Source organism: Cololabis saira, chromosome 10, assembly GCF_033807715.1.
Source record: "Cololabis saira isolate AMF1-May2022 chromosome 10, fColSai1.1, whole genome shotgun sequence".
Classification (NCBI taxonomy): domain Eukaryota; kingdom Metazoa; phylum Chordata; class Actinopteri; order Beloniformes; family Belonidae; genus Cololabis; species Cololabis saira.
The window spans coordinates 31824329-31847795 of record NC_084596.1 but is presented as its reverse complement, the minus strand read 5'-3'; the positions used below and the strand labels follow the sequence as shown (position 1 = coordinate 31847795).

Sequence of the window (23467 nt, the reverse complement as noted above, 5' to 3'; positions counted from 1 at the left end):
GCTCCTCCGTCTGAGCGGTTTGTAATCTGTGTTACTCGGCTGTGCGGCTGCACCCTGCTGGGACTATGAACTCTGTCCTTCACGGTAATATAACAAACTTGTTCCGCTGCCACTCTTAGCGGCGCTGGTTAGGTTTGGTCAGAAGTTAAGAGTTTTACACTACTTCTAATAGCCTGGCAATCCATACCAAGCCCTCTCTTGTGATACGGGTCTGCCATTACTTTCACAGCCATTTCCACCGGTACAGAACAAATCAAACCAATCAGTGCAGGGATGGGGAAAGGTTATATGTGATGCGTCCATGAGTCATTCTCATAACAACAGAGATGGTTGAGCAATCGCTAATAGCGCCTTTGATAAACAGGTTTTTGAACGCAAATTCAACAACAGACATTCCTGTTCAACTGTCCTTTAATGACACTCATTTGGTTGCCACTCTACATCACACGCTCCGTTTATCTGATTGGCCGCTATCCATCAGTGTTCAGGGGCAGATTCATCTGCATCCGTTAGTTCCGTTTCTTACCTGGTTTTTATTATGTTCATTAGAACCACGGATGCTGATGGATTGTGTTTACTTTCTTAGAACCACCGGCCCCCAATTTTCTGTTTCAGTTAGTCCTTGTTTGTGCATATTTGAATTCTTATATAATAAATCCTGGTTAAACCAGTTCCACCTACTTTAACGTTATTCCCCACTTTCCCGTTTGACTCATAACATTACTCGTGTAGTAATGTTTAGACCAGTGGTTCCCAAACTTTCTGTGCCCAAGGCACACCAAAGGACAAATAAAAATTTCAAGGCACACCTATTGTGCAAAATAGCCTTATAACACGTGTTATCACTAATATCATCTGTTTATCTGTTAAGTTTATCATTTACTAATGCCAAATAAGATATGACAAAGGCAACTATTCTACTCATGAAATATTTATTAAAAAAAATGCTTCACAAAAATATTTAAACTTTATCAAATTGGGGTTCATCAAACACACCCATTTCAACCAGATTGGTGGTTTGCTCCACACGAGAAAGCGCTCCATTTTCCCTCTTGTTTATGTTTTAATGTTGTGTTGACCTACTGCCTTTGATGTGTCACAGTCTAAAATTCCCACCTGCGCAACTGCGCGAACAGCGAAATGTGGGATCCTCTTTGAGGATTTTTTAAAATAGTTTTTAGATAAAGAGTTTGCCTCTGTATTATGGAATGAGTGCATTCAAAGTAGTATATAGTAAATTAAAATAATTATTTTTGTCTAGTTGTATACTATATTGCAGTAGGCTATGGTTGTCACAAAATCCCACGGCACACTTGGACTTGCCTCAAGGCACACCCGTGTGCCTCGGCACACAGTTTGGGAACCACTGGTTTAGACAACTGAAGCAGGTCTACCGCCATCCCTAGTATAAGAACAACAATACTTGAACCATTTAATGCTGTAAGAGAAGACGGAGCTGGTCTTCCCACCAGACCAGCAGAGAGCTTTCAGATAAGAGCTAAAAAGCTCTTCAATGAACTCAAGCGGGCCTTTGTAGTCCTTGTTTCACACTTGGGCTGCGTGCACAGTTGCTATGAGGAACCATAAATCACACTTACGATAGCGTTTAATTCTTGCCCGTTGTGGTTTGTGTCGCTGTAATTACGCCACCGAATGGCAGGCCGATCACATGTGCTGTGTGGTTTCATGTCTGGGGAGGTGCACAGCAGAATGTTCCCAGCTATGGTGGGTCTAGAATAAACCACGCACACGTGAAGCACTGAGGACATGTGGTCGTATCTGTGGCATGTTTTGGTCATAACATCACAGGTGCAGTATTTTCAAAACAGCTTTGTATTTATTTATTTTTTAATGGGGTCCAAACACCTGAGTCAACAGCAGCTGCTTTACGGGGGTGATTCAGGCACTTCACTCCAAACTCCCTCTTCTGGGTTACAGTTTTGGACTGATGACGTCCAATGTACAGATTGTAAAGTCACCATATGACACAAATCTGAATTACTCATTTAATGACGTGGTTTTGGACTTAACCCATTAAGAAAAAAAAGGAAAAAAAATGTATACAGTGCTAATATATATCTTTTTTTTTTTTTTTTTAACCTCTGACAACAATACAAAATGTCATTCCACTTCAGTGGTAGTGTGGATAGTGGGTCACTACCAACGGTCCAAGGCTTAAAATAACTATTTATTTTGACATAACCTTGTTGCCCCCTGTGTCAAAATGAATGGTCATTCTGCTGCAAATGCTGTCTGATTCTAAGCTGCTTCAGGTCATGCAGTTTTGGTCCACACACAAACTTAAGCCTCCTTACCATCTAATAATGTTCCTGGGGTTCTTTAAACTCTGGACTATTACTTTTTTTTTTTCTTTTGAAGATTTTTGTGGCTCGAGTGGGCTTTATTAGAAAGTAGAGCAACAGGGAACTTGGGGTAGAGGGAAAGGGAAGACCTGCAGTAAAGACTGGGAGTGGAACCCGGACTGCCTGCATGAGGACGATAGTCTCAGTATGTGGTGTATGTGGTGTATGTGGTGCACCTGCTCAACTCAGTGACTAATCTGGTCCCTCATTACTCCAGATTTTTGAGTTGGAAGTCCCTTTACAAACACAACAAAGGCTTCAAACATTTTTTCCCCCTTCTAGGCTATGTCCCATTTGGATATTAACATTGTTTGTGCAGATATTACTTGTTAAAATCATTTTTCTTACCTTTGGTTGTCTCACTTTCTCTTGCCAAAAAAGTACCCCGATTATTCCCTTGAAGCAATAAGAGACGCTCAGCATCTTTGCGGCCCATTTTACCGAAGTACCACCTGCAAAAGAGAGAAAGTCAGACCTTCTGCAAATTGCCAATCACAGGGACACCTTTTAGATGCAAAAAAAAAAAAAAGTTACATTTCTGGATTTAATGTTTTTTTTTTTTCATTTTGAATGATTACCATAAACATCTACCATTAGTAAAGAAATACATAAATACATTTTTAATGGTCAAGACAAACCAGGCTGAAAGCATACAACAATTCTTTATTCATGTACATGTAAACATGTTACTCTGACTGAACTGAATTTCTTCAAGTTGGAGCAACAACAAGAAAAGCCAGTTATTAGCAGATTTACTCCCGAGTGCAGACAGGTATTTGGAGTCAAACTGTTCTTAAGTGTTTTTGTGACGTCAACTGGAATAAGTTAATGGTTCAACTTAGAAACAGGGGATATCACCACTTACTGCAAATAAATCAGACATATTTAATAAATCAATCCTCCTGTCGACTGAGTGCGTACTGAGACGAGGACATTAGTCCAATTACAGGAGCTATGGCTGCGGTTCTAGCTCCACTTTAAAGCGCAAGAAAACTCTGTAATCAAGAATGCTGCTGGCACTCAGCAACGATGTGTGCATGAAAGCTTAAGGCCCTTTTATGTGACATGTGCTTTACTCGCTGTACGCTACTTAGCAAAGCCTCAATGCATTGAGCAAAATAAGTAGATTTTTCAAATTGCAGCATTTTTTGACAGTGTAGAGGAACCTGCAGGTTTTGTATGCAACTTGTGTTCTGCCAGCAATAAAACATACATCCGTTCACTTACAAATTAATAAATGAATGATTGAATGACTGAATGCATGCATGAATAAATGCATGGATGCATGCATGAAAGAATGAATGCATGAAAAAGTGCTAATGATAATCCCGTCAGTGAGAAGAAGAGCCCTGGATGTGCTTATCTGCAGAACTGTGCAGTACGTACGATCATACTTCTTGAGGACACAAAACCCGTTTTACAGTTTACAACATAGTGAGAAGGAATTTATTCCTTTATTACCATTTAATAAAAACTATTCTGCATTCATAATCATTTCTACTTAAAGTGATACTTCAGAACATTTATCGTCTTCCTTCCGAAGCCGGCTGGCTGCTCCAGTCACCCATCTCTTCATGCCTGGTTGTATGCACACAAACTGCTCAAAACTGGACTGACCGGTCGTTGTTGATTAACCCACTGCCATCACACCTCTGATTCATGCGGGGGTGAGACGGAGTCCACCTGGTGCTTTCCTCTGATGATAACCACTGGACAACTAAATCCATGCCAGGTTCACTGGCCATCCTGCCACTTTCCCTCTAGGTTTGGTTTCTGAGTCTAATTAACCACAAAGTCTTGAGTCATATAAGATGGGCCACAGTGCACACTGGAACAATTCACTTTCCTTCCATTTCACTAATGCATAATATCCTTCGACTTGGCCTGCCATGTACGGTGTCTTTGGGTAGCAGCTATTTGATTGGCTAAAGCTTGCATCCCTGCCTGAATAGCTGAACTTTCATTAACACTTGATAATACCTCATTTAAAGTCGCTGGACCGCAACACTGCGGCTGCTTCTAACTTGTATGTGTGAGTGAGGTGGGAGTCCGCCGCACTGACTGACCCACATCCCACGGGTCACGGCAGCTGCGGAGCTCGCCGACAGCTGTCGTCTCACATGAAACCCTCGCTACTCAGGCAATGATGATCAGTGATGTCAGCAACTTCCCTTTCTTTTTTTTTTTTTGGCAGTTTTAGCTTGGATCACCGTATCCGTGCCACAAATCTGCAGAAGAAATTGCTCTGGCGCAGTGTGTCTCCTATTAATGTTACCGATACATCGCACAGCTGTCTAAATTATCGTACCATCTGATCTATGACTCTGAGGCAACCAGTGATTTTCTGGTAGTCGTCTAAGCTGTTAATGTTTCTTTTTTGACTAGTTGGCAAGTCAATAATCATTTCAGTCATGCCCTTTACGTGCTTTGCAGCGATGTTCCCGAGGAACATCGCACCTGTTTATCACAGCTTACACAGGCAACTCACCGCTAATCTGTTCAGTACGCGGTAAACATCCCGCTTTGTCTCAGACTTGACACATTTTAAAGGATTACCGCTAATTATACTAGAGGAGCTATGGTGTCGTGAGCTGGGTTCACTTTAGCACTTTGGACGGATTCAGATGGACAACTTTAGAGCTAAAGAAGCGTCTTCACCTTCTGAAAGGGGCTGTAAGACGCCCAGAACGTATATGATAACAATAAAGTTATGTCATGCAGCTCAGGGAATTCCTTTTCTCTCTCTCACACAGAGACACAGATCAATACACTGGATCTACGTAAGAATTTGTCACTGAGTGCCATCCAACTTGGTGCAAAGACAAACCATCATTGATCTGAGAGCTATTAATGGGTTTTAGAGTACAGCGGTTGCTGAAAAAGGACAGTCAAAGTTTCTGTCCTCCCATCATCATCAGTTTTCATCTAAATCAGAGAAAGACTAGAGAGAAGAGAGGTGAAAGATGATTCAATGAGAGTAAAAGACTAAGGAAAACTTGTAGGATGAGAAATGAGGACAAGGAATGAATGTTGGAGGAAATAATGATTTGAATTCTCACTCTTCAGCCTGTATGGAGTCAGCTGGGGCCACGTAGTTACTGGGGATGTAACCTTTCTGTCCGGTGTTGATGGAGTGTGCCTCCCACCAGTCACCTTCCCTGAGGAGGAGAGCACATTACTAAATCAGAAGCACGTCATACGCACATGAAAGGGCACCTAAAATCAGCCAACTCTTGCTTGAGGACGTCTGGTTTGTAAGTGTACGAACGTAAGAAGAACCAAGGTCATTTCCTGCGTCATTCAGCTGCATCAGAAATGTAAATCATCAGACTGGAGTTTTTCCATGACATCCTTCTCTCACCTAAATCTAGCAACATCAATTTGTAAAGACATTAGAAGTGAAAAGGTGCCAAACTAAGACACACTTACAAGCAGAAACACACAAGAAGACTTGAAGCATTAAAAGCAATTGATCTGCAGATAAATACCACATCCCTGATTTATTCCTTTACACAGTATTAACAATGAAACTTGAATTCAGTGGGGAATATTTCTTTTTCTTTGTTTAAATCAATGATTTATTTAAAAAAAACGCATAAAGTAAAGAAAATGTACAAATTTGGTGGGTTCATTGGTTTTCAAAGTTCAAGCATGTGTTATGGGACTAAGTACCTCAACAGCTTGGCATTTACACTGGTTAACACACTGAATAATGCCTTTCCTTCATTGTGAACTTTCCTGCAGCACCTCTTCCTCTAAAAGGCCTCCTCCTGAGAGACCCAACCTGCTATGGTTTTCTGCCAAATAATGTATTATTATTGGGGGGAAAAGGGACAAAAAAACTGTGGTATGCCAGGGAGCTGATGGCACTATGAGGGAAAGTAGTCTCCGGACAGGTGTTATGTAAAAGTTTTTAACGTGCGTGCCAATAAATGATAAAACCAAACCAGAGGGGTTTTGTAACTTTGCAGAGTTTTTATATCGACTTCAAAAACAAACAAAACTTAAAGTAAAGAAAAAGAAACTTCCTGAAAAGCCGAATGAGAACTCATCACAAATATTTCACGATGGCGACGGGGTAGGAAATATTTCAGTTTTTCTTTTTTAATAAATTTGCAAAAATTTCTACCCTTTTTTTCTGTCAAGATGGGGTTCTGAGTGTACATTAATAAGAAATAAAATTAACTTTTTCTTATTTTAGCAAATGGCTATAATGAAACAAAGAGGGAAAAATTAAAAGGGCTCTGAATACTTTCCGTACCCAATGTATGTTCTCCGATAGCAGTTTCCAACTTTTAAAATCACAACGCCACTGGAGCATTTTAGGAAGGAAATAACACGATGAATCTACTGAACATGTAGCTGTAATTTCTGCTGTTTAAATGGCAGCATTTAATAAAAAAAAAAAAAAAAAAAAAGCTCTATGAAGCATGTCCTCTTTCTATTTTTCCTCTGTTAGCAGCTGGCATTTTCATCACCCCAGCAGTAACGTCTGTTGTCGTACTGATGTGGCACGTGAACCCTGAGGAGGTTGGATTTTTGCAGCTTTTGGACCTCTGCCCATTTTCTCAGCTGGGTACCCGTGGGAAAAAGATAAACTGCAGGGTAAAGCGTGTTTCTCGGTAGGATCCGTTGCCTTTGTCATTCGTAGAACTATAAGTAACTTCAGTGAAATGTAGTTCTAGAAACAGATGTTTTGAAATTATTCTATAACGTGGACTGGGTTTAGGACTTATGCAACGGATGTTTACAATCAAAAATTAAACAGACCGTTACCTAAAGCAGCAAGTGGTGCAAAGTATATTTTACACTGCAGGCCAGGTTCAATCCCTGAAACCGGAGGAAAGAGCTGCATAGTAGAGAAGTGATGGCAACTTAACAGATGGTCCATTAGAGGAAGCCATTAACCCAGACTGAGCTCAGCCTTAATATCAGACCTGAATCCAATGAGGGATTAAAAAAACACACACACACACACACACTCCCATGCAGCACACTTCTAACAAAAAAGAAAATACACTCACGTGTTGTTGATAATCTGAAAGCGATCCCCTTTTTTAAATGACAGATCGTCTGACGTCCTTGCTTCATAGTCGTACAAAGCTACAAAGAATGTCACTCCACCTAAAAAGCAACAACAGCTCAACATTAGGAATGAACATCAAAGAGTAAAGGCACGAAAAGGCGGTCAGCTCTTTAAAACGGATTCATCTTGTTTATTCATCTTGTAAAACTGTATTTTTGGGAAAAAATTAGGACAACAAACACAAAACAATCTTAACAACGACACTAAAATTTCCTTTCCTCTCACTTCCTCTCCCTCAGAGCCTGGTCTTCTGACAAAAAGGAGGTTTTTTCCCCCCTTCTTAATGTTTTAAAGAACAAGTCAAGGGATAAAAATATTCACTCCTCAGCTCTCAAACGTAGTAGTAAACACAACAGACCAGTGAATCAAACTGATCATTTAATCTCTTTTATATGGATTTTATGAGGAAAATAACCAGTATAGACAGACAGCTGGACTATGTTTATGTAGGACTGGATCAACAGCGGCCCCTCAGGCCACATTATCCTCCCAGAGAAGGGGACAATAGGAGCGAGGCGTGTAGGCGGGGTTCCATTGTTGGAGGTCCGGAGTAGTTTTACAGGGGCCTCAAAGTGCGTCTCCATAATCAGGAGCGGCCCTGCGACCAGTGTGTCCAGGAACTACTACGGGGCTGGAATTCCTCCCTGCCTTGTTATGGAGTGTAACTTTGACTTCTTTCCTACCAAGTCCGTCCTGGTGATGTATACCAGTGATCCCCAACCTTTTCTGTACCGCGGACCGGTTTAATGTCTGACAATATTTTCATGGCCCAATCTTTTTGATTTGATTTGATTTATTTTATTTTTGTACATGTAAAAAAAAAAAAACAACAACACTTCATGAGAAGTTTAAGAAAAGAAAAACAAAACAAAGAATTTCATCCTTTAAAACTTGCTATCTTAGTTTACATGTGCCAAAAAAAGGAGTAGGAAGAAGTGTAACTTATTTAGTCCTACCCCCATTTAAAGGTGTAGTTGATAAAAACTAAATAAAATGACAAGATCGGCATTAAAAACTGGTGTATTTTTTCTCTATAGTAATAATAAATAATAATAAAACATAATTTTCGAAAAAATAAAATAATGGAAATTGTAAATTACCTTTTAATATGAGTATTTCTATAAATGTGTTTTTATAGTAGGTGTAATGCGGAACCATAAATCAGGCTGTAGTTATTATTACCGAACGAGCGAGCAGCTGCGTCGGTCTGTATTTAAGTTAAATGAAACTTATATGAATGTAGAAAAACTAACTCTATTTTATTTTATTCCTGTAAAGCTCTTACGGTGTGTTTGCAGTGTATTTACATCCAAGGAATAAAAACATTTTGAACCATCAGTTTGAGAGTCAACCATCAGTCGGGATGCTACAGAAATTATTTTTTCTTTCTGTGCGGCCCGGTACAAAATGACCCACGGCCCGGTTGGGGACCACTGATGTACCGGTATACAACAGACTGGGTTGAAGACGACACCGGTGCTCTTTCAGTCCCAGTATCCTAGGTTTTCTTTTGCCCCTGCTAATGGGAACCCACCTTCAATTTGCTAGTACCTTTAAAGAGCTGCCTGAGGGATTTAGGCTTAGAATTACAATCATAGTAAGGGGTTAGGGATATGCATTGTGTTGTAATATTAGAAAAAGGGTGAGGGTGAAGAGAATGCAATTTGTCAAAGCTATGTCCCCACAAGAATGATAAAGCAAGTGTGTGCATGAGTGTGTACTTTGTGCAGCAAGAGTGTGCTGCATAATTTACCCGTCCAATCTACAATTATCCTCATGTCACCAAGAGTCATTTTAATTATCAACGCATCATTAAATCAAAAAGTCGAGCTTCTGCTGACAGCAGAGCTTGTAATGTGAGTGAGAGAAGGCACAGAGTTAATCCGAGTATTATCTTTTCCCTTCTTTTGGTTCAGCGGTGGTCATCCCTGATCCGCCGCCTCCCATAACAAGAGCCCATTCCAGTTGACCATTGATGTTTAGGCCGACTCGCTTCAAATGTCTAATTTGCATAAAATCCACTGCTCAGAACAGCCTCTGCATAACAAATGTTCAGATAAGTGTATCAGGAAGTTATTTTGAATATAAAATCAACACCATGGAAAGTTGAGTCATGATAAAAGTATCAGCTTCTTTGTTAACATGCAAATTGGTAAATAACCCCTTTCAAGTGTTTCAAAAAGTTGGAAAAGTTATATAAAAGTTATATATAATTGAATAAAAAATATGCAGGCTGCTTATTCTCATATGTCCTGTAGAAACTGACCTGAGATCACGTTGGGGAAGGGGCTGCTCACGGCCACCGAGGTGAAGGAGGTGGAGGCTCCGCCAAACGGGGTCATGACTGAAGACGCTCCACCAAAGGGTGTGAGGCCAGCAGTATTACTGTTGAAGCTATGGTTCGGTGTCTTCATAGCAGGCGAGTGACCCAGCAATGTGGGGTCGGGCCCATAGAGGCCCAGGTGAGCGTTGCACGACGTGACATTTGAGTTGTCGGATCGGTACTTCAGCCCCGGGTCCTTGTCCTCTTTGCTCCTGACACAACCCATCGTCAAGCCTGCAGGGAAGAAAGAAAAAAGACTTTGAGGGTCAAATCAAAGTATGAGGCTACACGTGCTGCTTTGATCTGACCACAAAAAGAGTATTTGCTTTCAAACAAGTGATGAACGTTAATCAATGAATCAGAGGTCAGAAACACAGGTTTCAGCTTGTAGGTTTAACTGAAGTGATTAAACAGATATTTAGGCTGCAAATGAGAATTTCTAATTGCAGAGATGCCGCCCATTTTTAACAAGCTGATAATTGTCTGATGTGTTAATGAAATGTCTGACATGTTTCGGTCAAAATAGCACAAAAACACACAACAGCAACACCTTTTTTAACCATCCCCGTACACCTTCTTTATTTGTAGAGTTTAACAGGGTGTGGCCAGACACTTAACTCCACCCACCCCTTATGATGGGTCTGTCTTTAAAAAAAAGGTTTTAATCTGTTCCTTCTTTGCATTATCAACATCCGATGAGGAAGCAGAGTAATCTTTTTTTTATATTTTTATCCCCGATTTTTGTCCCCATTTTCATCACCCAGTGCTCTACCTAATGGCGCTTTTCCACTAGTACCTACTCAGCGCGCCCTGGCTCGTCACGCATCGTCCCGGCTCCACCCGCTTTGTCCCCGTTTGTTTTTCCACAGCCAGGGGAGAAGTGGGCGGGTTGGGGTGAAGCTGCTGTGACGTACTCGATTGTGCAACCCTTTTGTTCGTGTCTGCGCTGATGAGAAATCAGCTGGAGCCGCGAGCGGCTGAGAAGAAAACAGAGCCTGTGGATCTGATCGTTCCTTATCACCCGTCTACATCCCTTTTTTAATTCTCTCGTCAGCCACCAGGTTTATGAACATCTGCAACTCAGAGTTGGGTCATCAAACAGATGTTTGCGCTGTATTGCGCTGATATAAAATCGCTGCGAGTCGCTCTCGCGCTGACTCCCGCTTCCTGATTCAAACGTCTGACGGCCCCCCGACCAATCAGTGGCGCGGAGGGTGATGACGTCAGATCCAGGGCCGACTCAGCACGCTCAGAACCTCGGTATAGAAAAAGTATCTGCTTGGCACGGCTCTATCCGCCTCGGCCCGTGGTGGAAAAGCGCAAGACGGGGGCGTGGCGAGTAGAGGCGCGCTGAGTAGGTACTAGTGGAAAAGGGCCATAAGCTACAGTCCTGGGCATTGCTCCCTCTACCAACCCCGGGAGGTCTCCTCCTTAACCTGAGGAGTGAGCAGGCAGCAGAGTAATTTTAATCTGATTATACTCACAATACCTTTCAAATAAGCATCCACAAAAAAAAATTACAGGGCTATTTTATGTCAAGGTTTTTGTATTCAGTCGTCCCCTCAGACATCCAAATATATGTTGTCAAACACATTAAAAAACAAATCCCCCCCTCTAATAATGGATATGTTACTTTTTTTAATTCAGCAAATAAATATATTTAAATCAAGCAAAGCCTGAAATGCAGCCAATAAAAGTTGCCAGAATAATCTGTGAAACAATGATGTGTTCACTGTGGTGGTATTTTAGTGCCAACTACAAGTTGAGAATCACATTTAGATGAAACACGGTTGAGTCTAAAGCATTTGAAGTTCACTGTTCCCAAAAGTAATCAGCACAAAAACTTTTTTTTTTTTTTTAAAGACTGGAGGCCAGCAAGCGGTGTGTGTTTGTGTTGGTATCAACCTTTCATAGCTATCAACTACTACTACACACACAAGTTCCTAGTCGGTAGTTTCTCAATTCCAACTTTGAAAGTCAGGAAAACCACACGTACCCCTGGTACTCGCATGAACAAAACCATCCACACAGAATGGATGATCACACATCTGTCTTACTTTATTCACAAGTCATCTGCTTGCTTTTTAATCAGAGTACATGTTACTTCGCTGATTTTCTGTTCTAAATACCATGTGTGAGCTGTGTATGAATTAGCATACCGGTAGCTGAAAAAGGGCTAATCTCTTATTTGTAAAGGTTCAGGGTCTACGTTTTACTAAATAACTGAATTGTGTCGTTCCTGGAGACAATGATTTTTTTCCCCCACTCTGCAAGTGGAACATGGTCAACGTGAGTGCGACATAATTGCTGCTTACAATTTATAAAGTAAATGATAAAACCTCTAACCGTGCAGACTGCACAGCCCTGACTCCACTGAGAACACCCACAGGGCTAAACATCCGTCCTCCATCTGCATGCAGACTGCTCCCGTTTCATATGCAGAAAAACGGTTCCTGCAGTTCCAGGTAGGTCCACGTATGAGCTTGTGTGTGGCGTCTTCAGCTGCCAGCACCCTGCGCAGAGTCTGCACAGTTGACTCATCGGCGTGTCACCTTAAGCTTCTCTGTCAAACTACTTCTCTGCGGCCTGCGTGTGCCACGGCCCGACAGATCAGCCTCCAGACTGCCTCACTTCTAATGAGTCACATCCTGGCATTTGAAAAACGCCACCTAATAATTTCAAGAGCCTGTCAGTGACGGGCCACGATTATTTGTGTGCTGCTCAAGCAGAATGCAGGAAGGAATGTCTTTTGTGCCAGAATAGCAACCCATGGTAGCTGTGCTGCTTGTAAAAATAAAAAAAGTTATTCTAGGAGGAGGATGTGAGGTATAACTAGTACCATCTACTCACAAAGCTGAGTACATGACCTTTGCTGAGTCACTTCTCCTTTGGAAAAATATGTTTCAGTTTGCAACGTGCCATTTAAATGTAGTGGTATATTTCATACAAAACGGCTATTCTTGTAATTATGTATGAAATATACCATGTACTGTCGATACATTTGCTGTAATTTGTTGATTTATGATCAACTCTCATCAATATTGTTGGATTCTGGAAGAAGTCATGCACATTAAAGCAACAACAAGAGGTTTTTTTCATGTTAAAATATCAGTTTCTATTTCATTTGATGGAATATTAGATTTTTCTTTCCTTTAGGAAGTGTCATCAAGGTCTTGTGGTCTCCCATCCTTACTCAAGGCAAAAAACATGGAAAATGGGACTGGCCCTCCGTCCTTGTCATCTCTTCCATATCGCTTGGACGTCACGGCGGAGGCAACTCAAAAGGTCTTCCAGACAGGATGTTGAATATGAGGAACTTGCTACAGGGTTGGTTGGAGCGCAGAAGAAGGATGCACATGTGTCAACCGTGTTTATGTAGGGGGCCAGTTGCCAGGGAAAGCTTTCCATGAAGTGGTTAGGTCATATTAACTTGTTTTTTAGTTGCAGGCATGAATGCATACTGCAACTTTTTAAGAAATCTGACAGAAATAAATAATTTTAAGAAATCTGACAGGAAGCACTGATGCTGACAGAACGGGGGACATGTGGAACAGAGCTGGGGCAGCTGATAACTCCAGAAGTTTTTTTTTGTTTTGTTTTTAAGAATCTCAGCTGAACGGCCTTAAGAGACTAAAGAGAATAATGGCAAAAGTAAATGTCTTGTTTAAATCTATTCTCAAATCTATTCTTGAATCCTCCACACATGTAGGGGGACACTTTGACCTAAATGTTTTAAAAGTTCCTTAACTGCATTTTAATATTTAAGAGGTACATTTAAAATCTGTAAGCTGCACGTCCTCTCTCTCGTTCACTTAAATTTGCAAATCCTATGAAAAGGCAGAGCTTCGTCCCGACATTACTTCAGTTGTTCAGGTTTCCACACTGTTTAGTCCATTTCCTACTGTAAAAATATCAAAATGACAAAATGGTCAATGTTTCATTTCTTTTCAAAGAAATCTTTGGTTAACAGTTAGCCCTGCTTGTGGTATCTGCATTTATTTTCTTCAAATAAAGACCACAGCTTGTGAATGGCTGCATTTCAACGAAACCTGGTGGGGATCAGTAGCAAGATTATTGATCCATTTGGAAGTCAATCAACTTTCTCTCAATGAATAAAGAGTATTGACTGAAAGCCAAGTCAATAAAAACAGCGGAGAAGAAGACAGATGAAGATCAATTATGATAAACGACACAAAGAGATAGAATAAAATAAAAGCAAGGAGGGCAGCACATGAAGCACATGGATACTGAAACAGAATGGAAAAATCTTATAAAATTACTCTTTCAGTTTGGCGTCTGATCAGTTTCATGTATTCATCACTCTCATATACAGATTTAAATGTCATTTATATTTTACATCCCTCAATTTCAGTCACAGTGATTACTATAGTGCATCCGTGTGACGAGAATAAGACTATTACACCAATAATCAGTGAGAATCATGTCTGCTGTTGAGCCGACGGGTCCAGACTTCCACCCACAGGACAACCACTAATAGCTAGTGACAACAGAATGAGCGCTGCATGAGCGGGGCAGGACTACACGTCCCAGCAATTAGTTAAAGATGTTAATACGCAGTGAAACGTGAAACAGTTTTGACAGGCAGAATTCGCTCTGGCTGCTGATAAAATAAATGTGTCTGGTATAAAAATCACATTACAGGCTGGTGAAACAGCTCAGCCACCAGAAGGACACAATTTTGTTGTTTTCTGAATGGGTTTTTCTGTGTCAGTTTGAAAGTTTGCAATAAACTCCGAGTCTAAAAACGACATGCTGCTTAAAGACAAAAACAGCAACAATGGATATGATTCACTGAGCAAAGAGAGATGACACTGATGGTGCAGTGCAACTGTTGGTGGGGCTACGGTTTTTTTTGAAGGAAATAAAATGAGGGGAAAAAAGAAAGACAAAAGAGGCGTATCCAGATATATTATATAAGTTTTTCTGGACCTTTAAATCCTTAAACTAAACTTCACAATAGAAGTAAATCTGAAGTCCTACTTTAAGAATGAGAGTATTTATCAATCACTTCAGAACATTCATCAATAAACACTGATACTTTATGTGACAAAGGACAGCTTTCATTTTTAATGCAAAAATAATTACAAAAAGCTTTTTGCTCAAGGCTCTCAATTGTGAAAAAATATTAAAAAGTCCAGTTTATTTGAATGTTCGGGGAAAAAAAGATTTATTAGTAGCGCATAAATTGTAGTTTTGACATGTCAGTCCAAACTGAAATCTGACTAAACTGAACTTATAGACATACTAACACACTAACACAATAACACACTAACACACACACCCTTTTGTTGAAACTAGTCTTGGTTTCGCTCTGCCTATGTCACCTGCTTTGCTTGTGTGACTCAGCAATGACGTCGAGAGGCAGTTTCTTCTGCATGCTGGAAATTAGGCTGAAATCAAGACAACTAACTCAATCAAAGAGTAAAAAAAAAAAACTGGCCGGCTGGCCGGCCATAATACTGTCATATTGCAGAGCCACTGACATGCTTCAGTTGTTTCCATTAGCTGGTTTGGAGTAAAACAAAGTACAAAGTTTGATAAGAAGGTGAAGGTGGTTTTGATTGTGTAAGTGTGACAACCTGAAACAACGAGTAGAAACAAAACCAGTTATCGTGTCCACATAGAGGAAAAAAAAAAGAAGATCACCGGTCTTAAGAAGTTCTTACAAATGGGCCTACTGTGTACTGTTATGCTTTCCTTGAGTTCTGTAGAAGCAGAAACGGCTAGATTACTGATCTAACACCAGATTTATGCTGAGTTAAGATTGCAGGAGGCATTAAACTTAATTGATAAGGAGACACAGAATTTCCGTGTTCTTGTTTTTTCCTGTTAAATATGACTCCCAAAGTCCACAATGTAGTTAAAGAACAAATATAACACGAGTGTGTAGTCCTCCCGAATGGCACTGAACAGCTCACAAGCCTGAACAAGTCCACATCATGTCAGGTGTCAAATTGGTTCAACAGCCATGTTTCACTTTCATTTCCATGAGAAGGAGATGTCAGAAAAGCATCCAAAACATCTCCAGAGTGTGTTTTATTGATATTCCAAACCAGTCTCCCTTGAAATGTACAGCGTTACTCCAAGCCTGGTTATGTCCTTCTCATTAATTCCTTTCTACAACCATACAGTAATCCTCTCCTGTTGTCGAACCACTGCCTGGGAACAGGGGACGGAGAAATGGAAAGGAAGTTCATCTTTCCCAGTCGAGCACCACAGAAAGAACACTTTTGGTTTCCTCTTTGCTCTCCCCCGATCCAGCTTTTGTTGTAGACAAAGAGAAAGTATCTTGTGGTGCTCCCCTACCGGGGACATTACACCCCCCCAGTCCCCCCAACCACCCATACACATGCAGACCCTGCTGTACAAATGCTAATGAGCGCAGATGCCCCGTCTTTACAGCGGAGCCCAAAAGTGCTCTAATAAAATATTCAAAATACAAACACATGTCTTAACACGGAGGCATTTACCAACACAGCCGGGGTGGAAGGGCAGTTTAGTCAGCACATTACGCACATGAATACTTTGTAAAGTACATGATATGTTCAAATGAACTTCAGAGCAAATTCGATTACAGGCAGATTATTGTATCCTCTCTACTGGCCTTCCTAAATGAGGCTGTCATACACACAATGAGGTTAGCTGAAAGCAATGTGCCGTTCTTCAGACGGCTCTGTGGGAGAACCACCAATTGTGCCACAAGCTCCTACGTCGTGGATATGGGTCACGCATCTGATTTGAATCAATCTGAATGACATTGTTGAGGTTTTACTGATAACATATTCAAAAAACAACAACAAGAAGTCTTGAAAAACACCAACAGTAGTTTCTCAGCAGTAACAGAGATTAAAATGTTGAGGTTCTTTTTGGGAGTGACAATGATGGATAAGATCAGGAACGAGTGGATCAGAGGGAAAGCCCGCGTTAGATGTTTTGGAGAGGAAGTCAGAGGCCACACTGAGATGGTGTGGAAATCTACAGAGGAGGGGGAGGGAATATATCGTTAGGAGGATGATGAGGTTAGAACTGCCAGGAGGGAGATGGAGAGGAAAACCAAAAAGATTTATAGATGTAGTGAAAAAGAACATGAAGTTGGTTGGTGTGAGAGAAGAGGATGCAAAGGTTAGGGTTACGGCTGAGTTATGGTTCTGCGTCAAAACGACGCCGTGCCTACGCCGTAAGCTACGCGTCGACGCAGACCACACGCCGTCACTGAGGTGTACCTCCCGAAAATTGTAACTACGCGTCGAGGCGACGCAGACCAAGAGGGCTGTGATTGGTTCGCTTGGCAGCAACGCATTTCCGGTTTCCGGTTTGAAGCAATCGTGAACTTTCAGCTTTTCTTCGTGTATGTGTGATTTTTTTAGTTTTGTTTTTTTGCACAATAGTTGTCCTTATCTTTTTGATTCACTGTGACCGGAAAAAGTCGGATAAAGCATTCAGGAAAAGATCGCGAATTAGTGGTCACGGGGGGTACTGCACCGCGGAGAAATGGAGTGACGGAGAAGTCTGAAGGGTTCACGACGGCGTCACGGTGACGGCTGTGCACGGCGTCAATTTGACGCAGAACCATAAATCAGGCTTTAGATGGAGATGGATGATTCGCTGTGGAGACCCCTGAAGGGAACAGCCGAAAGGGAAAGAAGTAGCGTTTCCTCAGCATATCACTATTACTATTACTTGGATTTATATTCCTAATGGGGACATTTAGGGTGCATTCGCACCAGACCACTTTAGTTAACTTTAAACACAACCTAGACAAATGCACTAGGCGATTTCTGGAATAAAGGTCTCGTGGTCAGACGTCGAGTGAGGACTATGTAAAAGCTCTAAGAGAAGCAACTGGACAAAAATATATCACAGTTGCCGGTCTTCGTTGATTGTCTTGATGTTTCATCTAGTACTTCTTGGTGCAGCGCCACCACAGGCGAGGAGGGGAACATGTTATTCAAAAGGTTTGGGTTTGTTTAAACAAAAGAGCAGCATTCAAACGAATCCCAATCAAACCGAGATCCCAGCCGTACGGAGTCTATTGTACAATTAGGCAGGAAAATGACCTTAGAATAAGAATAGTACTGTTTTCAACCCAATGAAGCACCTGTGATACTCAGGTGTTCAAAAACTGGGGTTGCTTAGATTCTGATACGAGTTTCAACACACACATGGCTGGGCTGCAGTGAATTTGTTCTTCATGTTGATGAAAGTTTCTCCAATTTTGTATGTTGAATTTGTTTTTCCATTGAAACTGCCTTCAGATCAGTAATTTTAAAGAGCAAACATTTGAGTTTATGACTGTAGACCAAAAGGACATAATTCAAAAAGGTGTAAACATTCCACTGCATATCCAGCTCATATTTATGGGTAACTTTACTCCCAAGAGCACAAAGGACGCTAGTATTTGTTCAAACAAATGCTGGAGCCAGGCCTCGTCCAAGGACATGTGAAGCTGTGTGCCAGACTGCCAGTGATGCCGTGTCAGATTAAGGAGACACAGGCTGTTACTTCCCACAGGGCCCAACAACAATGCTGCAGCGCTGCAGGCAGGAGGCTTTCTGTAGCTGGCATGCACCGACACTCAGGAGAGGAAAAAGCTCTGCACTGTGCGTTGTCATTCAGAAGTGTCTGCCTAACACTTTATTGTGCTGGGAAAAACTTTATTATAGTTATACAAAAGGGACATGCATACATTGTTACCATAGTACATTAAGTCATGTTGTAATTCTGATAAAAATGCTACTTGTTTGGACAAAGAAACAAAAATGGGCTGTTACTGGAATCTATCAAAGGACCTTCTCGGACATGAGATACACAACTTTAATACCTTTATCAACCTAATCCAAAGATGACATGCAGCCAGCAGACAGTTGTCAGTTTTTAAATAATGTTTTCATTCATAAAAAAACTGCAAAAGTGACACAGAAAGCTATAAGGTGTGTACCATATTCACTACCACTGCAGGATTAGGGATGCAGTGATGGTGTCGATGGCTCAGAAGAGAAGTTTTTAACATCGATTAGGCTCCACAAATGGCATCTCCTGACTACAGCATACACAAACACCAGCAGATCAACACCCCGCCCCACCAACCATTGTTTGGGGGCTGCGCTGAAGCACCTTACCCAAGACGGGAACTTTTATTGTAGGGATGTTCCTCGGCCCTTGACGATTGCGGACCTCTACTAGTGCTTCTTGCGCTGCTATGAGCCGAGTGTGTACACATTGTTCTAATGTAGCAGAGAACTCTGATATCAGCGCTGGTGTGGAGCAGTCAATGCAACATTTACTGTAATGTTAAGTTTTAAACAGTTGCTACACTGCATTAAATTAATTTGAAGGACATAATTCATACTAGGGCTGCACAATATATCAAAAATGTATCGTTATCACAATATCAAAATCAGTATCGCAAAAACAAAGATTATATACAACCACGGTTTGTTATTTTCCAAATCTCATGCATTTGCACTCTAAATGTCAACAATGTATGTGACCAATCAGATGATTGACACTGACATTAACAGAAATACTAAAAGTATTTGTTTATATCAAGTCATATCCCCATTGCATTTTTCATATAAGATGTTGCGTGTCACATGTTTCCCTAATATCGAGCTGCTCTAATTCACACCCAGACATGGTTAAATCTCTGTATGCACCGGGTTTACTTTTAAGTGGTTATCAATGTTTTTGTAACAATTCCGATAATTATTAGCAGGGTTTGACAGGTCATAGAGTTGTGGACAGAAACGAAGATGCTCGCACCCTTTTACTGTTCTTGCCACTCTTTCAGTACACAACAAGTTACAGGGGGGCATGACCAGAAAAATACAACAACACTTAAGATATCCAGGTTTACAATTTTAACTACTTTTGGATCTCATGCTTCATATGCAAATAAACAGGATTTCAGCTAGCAGAGACCAAAAGCACTGCTGCATTTAATTAGCAGGATGCATGCACTTTCAAGGCAAATCTGTGGAAAATGTTTAGAGACAGTGTGAAGTGGTTGGTTTGAGCAGCCAGGTGGTGATTCCCCATATATGGAAATCATACTTTGGTATTCTTCTGTACTTGCACTCACCACTCAAGGAGCTTTTGTTTAACAGTGGCCCAGGACATTTGCATGGACACTTCTACAGGAATGTGGCCGTATGCAACCAAGACCACCCCCAATTCTAGTCTCAGTGATTGAATCTCCCAGCTGTCCACTCATGACCGCATCACACATCACCCAAATCAATACCAGACACTCACGGGACATTTTTGTTTGAACTACCTGCAGCATCTCAATACAAGTCACCTGAGTAGTTACAGTATGAAACTTTAAGAGTTTTAACATGACTGGTGGTAAGCAGCAATATTTAAAGACCACAATAAATGCCAGTGGAGGTAAAAACCAGGGCAGAAGCCTGAAAGCTACATTTAATGACATGCTTAGGAGACTATTGCTGAAATATAATGCAGAGATGATTCTGGCACGCTCTCTAAAGCACAACTCATTTTATCTCCAGGGCAGCCTGCCATCTCTGCCAATCACAGTGAGTGGAGTGGTCTGGCGGCGGGGTGGGGGGGGGACTTCCTTCCGAATCCATTCATACCATTGTGGCCACCTGCTGTGCCAGTCAAAGGCTGGAAAGAGGCTGGGAGAAAGAGCAAGCCATCTTCAATCTACAAGAGAAAAGCTGCTCTCGTTTTGCTCCCACATTGCCGAGTGTGAATATACAAGATTTGACAATTTTGTCTTCATGAATTCAAACATTCATACTATTTGCTTGTTTTTTTGGCACATGGGCCCTTCTCGCGTTGTGATTTTGGCCTTTACATTCAACAAAAAGCAACCTGGAACCCTCTAGTCAGCAAACTGTTATGATGTCGACCCCCATTCGAGCCATGAGGACATCCGAGGAGTATGCGAGGATCTTCAACGCCTCCAGTTAGATCCAAGAGTCTGAACCCCAACCAACGCCACCTGTTAGTGCTCCTCACTCCTCTGCCAACAGCCCCCCTCCACTCCAGCTGTGTGTGTGTCTGTGTGGAGACACAACTGTCCGGCCAACTGGGGCTGTGCAAACAGAGGGATTACCTTAAAGGGGGATTACTGTGCCACTGGGGTATGCGAGCACACCAATAGACACATGCTCCCAGGAACAATAAATATAAAGCAACCCTGCAGAATACCTGGAATTTACACTTTCTTACACCGAGTACCAACACTGCATAAATCTGGGGGTTTTGGTTGCAACCCTCCCAATACAAGGTTGCAGACATAGCTTCGTACACTTCAACAAAAAGTCTTAAAAGCCCGTTTTTGTACAGAAGCCTCTGTGTTGCATTGGCTGCTTCACCACAGCAGAGGCCTCCAGCAGCTGATTGTGTGTGAGCGAGAAAATGGGTGAGGCAGGATTGTAGGTGGTTAAACTCCTATTTTATGGGAAGCATTCAAGCAGGAAAAACTGAAATGACACATTACAGCTTGGGTTTACTATCATGTTAGGAATGTAAAGGCTGAAAGCAGCTCCTTAGTCTTGTTCCAGGGTTGTTTGGAAGTCTCTCATCATTGTGTTCTCCAATCAAAAAGAAAAGAAAGATTAAAAAAAAAAAGGAAAAGGATCCTTAACCTCAAACTCTGGATTTAGATTGAAATTTAACCCGGTTTTATTGCAATGTAACCCGACTAAGAAACTCTTTGGGTCCTTTTTCAACTTTGACAAAGTGTCAACACTACAAGGCCTTGCTCTGTCCCACTTCCATGAAAAAGTGACTTCTTTTGTAGGAGAGCATTTCTTACCTTAAAAGCAACCTCGGCAGAGTTTTTCCTCGGCTACATACGTCCTGTGTTGTTGTCGTTGTTTGTTTGCTTGCTTTTTTTTAAATTCCCAGCACCACGTTTTTATTCCCAGTAGAGAATTGGAAATAAGTGGAAATACACGAAAAAAAGAAGCAGTCTCGAACGTGTAATCTCAGTGCTCCGTCTGTCCCATACCGATTAACTATTCCTGCAGCACAAAGTCTTTCATAAGGCTTCTTTCTACTCCTTTGTAGCGAGGACGCAAGACCCGCTCCCAAACACCGTTTAATGTGGCAGCGGAACCGCAGATCATTACATTAACGCATCAAAAATCCCCGTTTGCTGCTAGACCAGGACTGACTGAGAGACGCACAACAATAGCCGGAGCGGCCGCAGCCGACGAGGCCGAAGGAATTATGCTGAGTTCACGTACACAGATTGGACTCGGAACATTGGCCTCTTCTGAAAATCACTGAAAATCTTTGATTTCTTGACGTTAGCAAAACCCCTCATACCTCTCATAAATATGATCCAGCTGTTTAGTTTTACAAAACATACATTCAAAAACACATTGTTCAGCAGGTGATACAATGCTGTGAATAGGGTTGCCAACCGTCCCTTGAAAAACGGAATTGTATTTATAAACTAAAGTAAATTGAGCTGAAAAGGGACGCACTTTGTCCCGTATTACTGTGAGAGTCAAAAAATAGTCATAAAATGCCAATGGAAAATGGCATTGAGCTGTTGAGTTCATACATATTTTTTTTTATTTTATTTTTTTTTTTTTTACTACAACTGTAGCCTACAGCCATGGCCTTTGAGGCACAAATATGTTTACACGTTTTCTACAGACTTTCTGTTTGCACTTTTGTTATTGCACTATTACAGAATGGATGTTCTGCTGTCTTTCTATTGTTTTATATTAATTTATACAATTTTAAGTGAAGCAGGTTTCTGTTTAAGAAAGATAATGTATTCAGTTAATTTTGTTATTTTGTATTAAAGTGAATTGCTGGATAATAATTTGTTTTCCATGTGTTCATGGCATTCAAAAATATGCATCTAATTCAATTCAGGTTCGTCAAATAGTTAAAAAAATCGTTTCACTCACAAAAAAAGAGGCAGAAACAATTCACCAAGCCAGGAAAGGTGAAGGCAAACGGGTGGGTCGGTGAGGTGTCCCTTCATTGAACTTTTTATTCTTAAATGAAAACGTTCTGTTTCACCAACAGTTCAATTCAAAACCTAGACATAGCCTTCTCAGAAAATAGTCACACTAAAAAAGAAAAAGTAATATTTAAAAAAAAAGAATAGAAGTGATATCTTGTCAAAAAATAGCGAAAGAGTGTAGTATTTTCATGATCAAATAACCAGTTGAAAAAAAAATTACTTTGTCTAAAAATGTAGGCAAGTTCAATATGGTAGAATGGGGAATGATAGGAGTCCTACTGGGTATCCAATCGTCAATGACTTTTTGATATCCAATCATCAATTTACAAGATAACTAAAGAACAATTCATAAATACAAATTTGAATTGGATGTGGGAGACTGCATGCAGTTTGTTTGCTTTTGTCTTGACTTTTGTGTCTGTTAGCGTCGTGAAGTGGCATAATTTCCGACTGCACTTGAAGCTCACACCGTCTCAGGGTTTCCCGCGTGCCAATATGGCCGACTTTTCTGCCTCTCATTCACACCGGGTGAAAGTCTATGGAGGACCATAAAAGCCTACATCCCAACTAAATCATCAAAGTTATTTATGTTTAATGGACGCAACCCAGTAACTATCGGATGCTTCTGAGTCCAGCCGGGGCACCAAACTAAACAGAAACAATGTGTCATGCTCTTTAACCCTTGCACTTCATTCTTAATAGGCCTATGTGAAGGT

General features: G+C 41.1%; 1 protein-coding gene across 1 annotated transcript in view; it reads right to left on the bottom strand.

Annotated features, from left to right (window-relative positions):
* The window catches only part of yes1 (YES proto-oncogene 1, Src family tyrosine kinase), a 36848-nt gene extending 14870 nt beyond the window's left edge, over positions 1 to 21978 (bottom strand). The window contains exons 1-5 of the mRNA XM_061732562.1: positions 21582 to 21978; positions 9716 to 10006; positions 7388 to 7487; positions 5423 to 5521; positions 2712 to 2815 (exon numbers count right to left, since the gene is read on the bottom strand). Of these exons, the coding sequence (XP_061588546.1) occupies positions 2712 to 2815; positions 5423 to 5521; positions 7388 to 7487; positions 9716 to 9998 (586 nt within the window). The 5' untranslated portion in view covers positions 9999 to 10006; positions 21582 to 21978. The remainder of the gene's footprint in view (positions 1 to 2711; positions 2816 to 5422; positions 5522 to 7387; positions 7488 to 9715; positions 10007 to 21581) is intronic.
* Between the last annotated feature and the right edge of the window lie 1489 nt (positions 21979 to 23467).